Genomic DNA, 5,312 nt, shown 5'->3' with positions numbered 1-5,312 from the left:
ACATATAAAGGAAAAGGGTGAAATGGTCTGATTAATGTCATAAAAGGATATTTTTGTCATATTAAAAATATTCAAACCGCACATGCCGCCAGTGATGGTTCTGACTGATGGTGTTGCATTTTAAAAATTTGGATACTAGATCATCACATTTTAAAGTTTGGGGACCAAATTGACATTAAGATAAAATTACAGGGTACTTATCCAAAATTTTCCCCTATAGAAATTACTGAAAAGAATGCATGTGAATTGGTAAATATAAAAATTACTTTTTGAAGTGATATCATCCTCCATAGAAGATGAGGATAATAATGCCTTTCATTGCTTTGATGTCCATTCCAAAATTAACCATTAATGATATGAAATCTTTTAAAGTCCTTTTGTTCTCTTTACCAGGAAAGGAAAGTGATTAGAGGTATTATTTCATAGAGTTTAAGATATGATTCCTTTCTGATGGTGAAATGGTCCCATAGTCAACAAGGGACACCATCGTGAGCCCGCTCTTGTTGTCAACTTGTGTGACCTGGGTCATGGAATATACTTGGTAATGTCTAATCACCCCATGAAAGATAATGACACCCCCCCACATCTCCTCCACAAATCTCTGGAATTTGGAGATAAAATCAAGGTGGTTGTGATGGGTGATTAAACAAATTAATTAACTTTCAATTTCAAACCCATGTGATTTTTCTACAACCATGACATCTCCTTAGCCATCCCCTAGATTGTGAATTACCAAAAACAAACATTTATTAACAAAAAGGATAACATTGAGTCTTATTTTCAGATTATAACATTTAATTTATTGGTGTGAATAAAGAGATTTTTATTTATATCCACAAGAAATTAAATGAATGAAGTGGATGGATATATACTCAATATTCTTGTACAATAGCATCTATTTCTAGCTTCTTTCTTAACCAAATTTTGGCTTAAAATTCATTAATATATAATACCCGGCCTATGCTTAATTTTCTTTTTTTTTTTTTTAAATTCATTACTACATGGTAGTTTTGGCTTAAAATTGATTGGATTTAATAATCAATTTACAGTATTGTTATTGAATTTAATAATCAATTAATAAATCCAGCAACAACCCTATTCTACAAACAACTAATTAAATAAAGCTCTGTAAATCAATGTGTGTGTACTAAGTGAAAGAAACAGCACACCATCCGTTTGTTATTATGCAAACCATTATATTCTAGATTCATGTATGAATTGTTTATAGGGTAGAGCTGCATAGAAAACAATAAAGTACCAGCAACTAGAAGCTCATTAGAAGGCTGTGCGTTAACAAACAAAAACCAATTATGCTGATAAGAAGACAGGACAGGCGTGGTGATGATATATCCTCGTATTACAGCTAAGCATCACCTTTGGACTGAAAGGGCGAAGATCGGGACCCATACTAACAACATTATTTAGATAAATCGTCTTCGTGCATGCTTATCTTCAACAGAAAGAAATAAAAAGTGTAATTTGACATCACCGACTTCTATACAATAACTACTGCATACTGTAAATTCTCTCTCAGAAGAACTGTACTGTAGTCTTAATCTCTGTAACAAACTATAATTAACCAGTGCAACTCTTCTTAATTAATTTCCTCTTCTCTAAACCCTAAACAGATCTCTCTCTCTCTCTCCCTCTCTCTTTCTCTTACAATAATAATAGTAACATCAGTTACAGTATTAATAATTAATAAATACTCATCAAATACGTATAAACCACAATATAATGAACTGACATTTACGACCTCACCTGAAATTTGTTGCAAAGTATAGTTACACTCACAGAAGCCTCAGGGCCTACTATTACTTTTTTTCCCTTCCTTCTAACAACTCCTTACGCTTCTTATCTGACAGACAGAATCTGTGACACCCAATCCAACGGTATGTAACTAACAGGCTGATCAATTGTTTGATACCTATTGTCAGTTTATGGAACTGACATATGGCAAAATCCCCCCGCTTCGGTTGTCTTGATTCGAGCCCTGCATATCAAACCCAAACCCACCAGCGTAAAGTAAATTAACCAAAGCTAAGGGTTCCAATTGATGCCGGAGAGCTGGTATGGTTGCCGGAGAACACCATCACCAAGAGACCCAAGAAGCGTGTGGTTGTGGAATGGAGTGGCTGCCTGTGGGAGCTGATTGAGTAGGGTTGGAATGGGGTTGTTTGCGTTGGTGCTGCCGCTGCCACTGCTGTTGTGATCAGGGTGGAATTTCTTGGTTGATGATGAAGGTCCAATGGCTGCCACCTCGTTGAAGTAGGGTGATGGGAAGGGGCGTTTCAGAGGGAGTTGGGTTGCTGTGGCAGCTGGAAACATTGAGAGTTCTGTCGTTGAAATCGACGATGAACCGAACTGAGGCAAGGAGCTGCTGTTGACGCCATCCTCCGACAATAGACCTTCAAAGAAGTTGTCGTCGCTCTCAAGCAACAGGCCACCATAGTTTGTTGTTCTTTGAGCCGGTGGCTGCTTGGAACTCTGTTGCCCTTCGACTGTCGAAGTTGGCAGCGCCATCATGTCAGTCATTGAATCTTCCTTGTCCCGCTCCATGAGTCTATTCGAATTGTTCTTCTTGTAGATCCGGCATAACACCCAATCATCAAGCTATATCAAGAATTAATTACATATATAATAATCAGAATGAATAGTGAAAACTCCTCGAAATTAATAGATCATCAGTCGGGTTATTCCTTAATTGAGACAACAAAGTAATTAATTAATTAATTACCCGTAAGGAGGACTTCTTGTTGGAAACATCGACACCAGGAGGCTTCGAGCTGGTACTGTTATCGGCTAGTCTGTACTCATGCATGATCCAATTGGTTTTGACCCCTTTTGGTGGCCTTCCCCCATAGAAGACGAGGGCCTTCTTCACTCCCACCTTCTGAGTTCCGCCGGAGGTTAATATGGGCTTATCAGTTCCGGTAGCTTTCCAGTAGCCGGACGTAGCCGCTCGGTTAGGCCGGGCCCCGTTTGGATATTTCCGGTCTCTGGGGCTGAAGAAGTACCACTCCTGTTCACCGAAAGTTGCCTTACCTGAAAATTATTGTCATTTCAAGATCAACACTAGTATTCAGATGTTGATCCCAAAAAAGTTGATAGAGATTATATTCATACGGAGAATTTCATCGTGGAGGGCCTACCAGGGAGTTCCCATGGATCGAACTTGTAGAGGTCAACTTCAGCGATGATCGTAACGGGGAGGGGTGCAGAGGAGGCCTTCTTCTTAAGGTAGTGAACCACGAGTTCTTCGTCCGTCGGGTGGAAACGGAAGCCCGGTGGGAGCCGAGGCTGCTGCTGCTGATGTTGCTGCGAGCCCGATGAAGAATCGGTGCTCTCCATGAATCCCGCAGATACTGAACTCAGAGTTGTAGTACTGGTTCTGGGTTTCCCAAAGATTGAGAAGCTATCATGGAGAGGAAGAGAAAACGCTATGGACTATGGTATGTTTTTTAATAAATAAATAAGAAACGGTTTTGAGGAAGGAAGAAGGGAGGAGAGAGAAAGGAAGCTGACGTAGCCACGTAGAGAAAGCCGGAGATACCGCCCAAGTACCAAACTGGCATGGTTGATCTTTGCCACGTGTAATTTCCAACGAGAAAAGATGTGACAAGTGTCAAGGAAGGTGTGGGGACCGCATAAAGGACCAAGGTTTAAGGGTCGGAACGGCCTGGATGCTTTTTGGTGTCACGCATTTTTTATGCGACGACATCGCTCCATTCCTCCCCGATGCGGCGACCACCTTTCCCAGTTTTCCCTTTCCCTCTCGAGTCTCATCTCAGTTATTATTTATTTATTAATTAGTAAAAAGAACGAGCATCGCACGTGCGCGCATCTATCACTTTGGAAATGAGAATTGGGAAGGCCGTTTCGCGTCTACATCTAATAATAATGGTTTTTATGGGAAGCACCTCCAACTGCAGCTCCTGTTTGTTGAAAGCTGCTTTTTTAAAGCTGAAGCTTTCAATAGCAGTGAATGACCTTGTTGGTCGCATCTGCCATCTCGTATTTAGGCCCAACTTATTTTACTTTTTACACGGTACCAAAAGGGGGAAGTTGGTCAACGAGGAATATCAATTTTCCCATGTTTATTTTTTTATTTTTTTATGGGAAATTGTAGAGTGTAGTTTGTCGTAGAAGTTCAGTTACAATTATGTACAGTGTAAAACCTCTAGAGGAAAAAAAATTGACCAAATATACAAAGGAAGTAATATGTTCTCACGAAAAGAAAGGTGCCTCACTACCCCATCCATGGTGTTTGCAAGACCAACAACCTCGTCTCTATCGATGTCATTTCAATGGCAGTTTGGCCATTTTCATATCACCATAAACACCCTGCATCACCAAGGGTGGTGTGTTTGGTATTATGGAAATAAGTATGGATCATTTGGTTCCAATCCACAGCATGATATTTATGTGTTCTTAAATTATTAAATTATGAGGGTTTTATAAAAGTTTTAGTGTTGGTTGCCAATCTCACATAACCCTCAACCCTTCTCCTTTATCTAAGTTTGAGACTGATAAGTATGACAATCTCACATTGGTGGAGTTAAATAGAACAGATTCACAACCCATATAGTTTGGATAAGGCTTGGATGATGATGATCTTTGATTAAATCTTAATGCAATACATTCAATCATTGTAATAAAAAGTTTTACAATAAATAACATTGTTAAAATTTTTGCTAACAATATATCCACACCTATCCATACCATAGAAAATATGCATTATATGATTTGTGGGGTTTAATGAATTCAAACACACCTCTTACCCACATTAACAAACACACTCAAAAGCTCATCCCCCCCCACCCTTCTTTTTTCTTCGTGGGTGCTAAGGGGTAGTCCATCCCCCTCCCTTAACCCACCCTGATGATCCCCCTCCCTTAACCCACCCTGATGATAGTGGGATTTGATCCTAGGTCTCTACTCCAACAAGCCAGAAATCTTACCAATTAAGTCACCATCAATTAGTAAGTCAAGTGCAATAAGAAGACTTCTGAGGAGGTCATCCTCCCCACTTTCTTTTTTTCTCTATTAGTTAAAGGTCCCTTACTTTTAGAAACTCGTTGAGTCGACTTGATTGGATTGTCCAACCATGGATAGATACCAAATCCACGAGCAGGATGCGATTTATAGGGGAGGTTATAATTTCATATTTGTGGGGTGGAGTGCAGCATACTTCACTGTTTTAATTTTTTAATTTTCCCTATTAGTTGGATTTGAGGCAGAGTCCAAATCAAGTACCAGTAGAACTCCTAGAAAAGTACTCTCTTTTTACCAAAATCCACAGTTATTACTCC

The 5,312-nt window shown here is 39.5% G+C and overlaps 1 protein-coding gene across 1 annotated transcript; it reads right to left on the bottom strand.

The window, feature by feature from the left end:
- Nucleotides 1–1,493: 1,493 nt before the first annotated feature.
- On the bottom strand, nt 1,494–3,767 carry LOC148877853 (NAC transcription factor NAM-B2-like). The gene is made up of 3 exons (XM_088945192.1): nt 3,153–3,767; nt 2,738–3,045; nt 1,494–2,613 (listed from the first exon to the last, which is right to left on the bottom strand). Exons 1-3 carry the CDS (start codon nt 3,349–3,351, stop codon nt 2,041–2,043), a joined length of 1,080 nt encoding a protein of 359 aa, XP_088801318.1. The 5' UTR covers nt 3,352–3,767; the 3' UTR covers nt 1,494–2,040.
- Between the last annotated feature and the right edge of the window lie 1,545 nt (nt 3,768–5,312).

This window comes from Nelumbo lutea, chromosome 1 (assembly GCF_056320005.1).
Source record: "Nelumbo lutea isolate HS-2025 chromosome 1, American lotus-T2T, whole genome shotgun sequence".
Lineage (NCBI taxonomy): Eukaryota > Viridiplantae > Streptophyta > Magnoliopsida > Proteales > Nelumbonaceae > Nelumbo > Nelumbo lutea.
The sequence above is the reverse complement of the archived record's forward strand: the minus strand, read 5'-3'. Positions and strand labels throughout refer to the sequence as shown.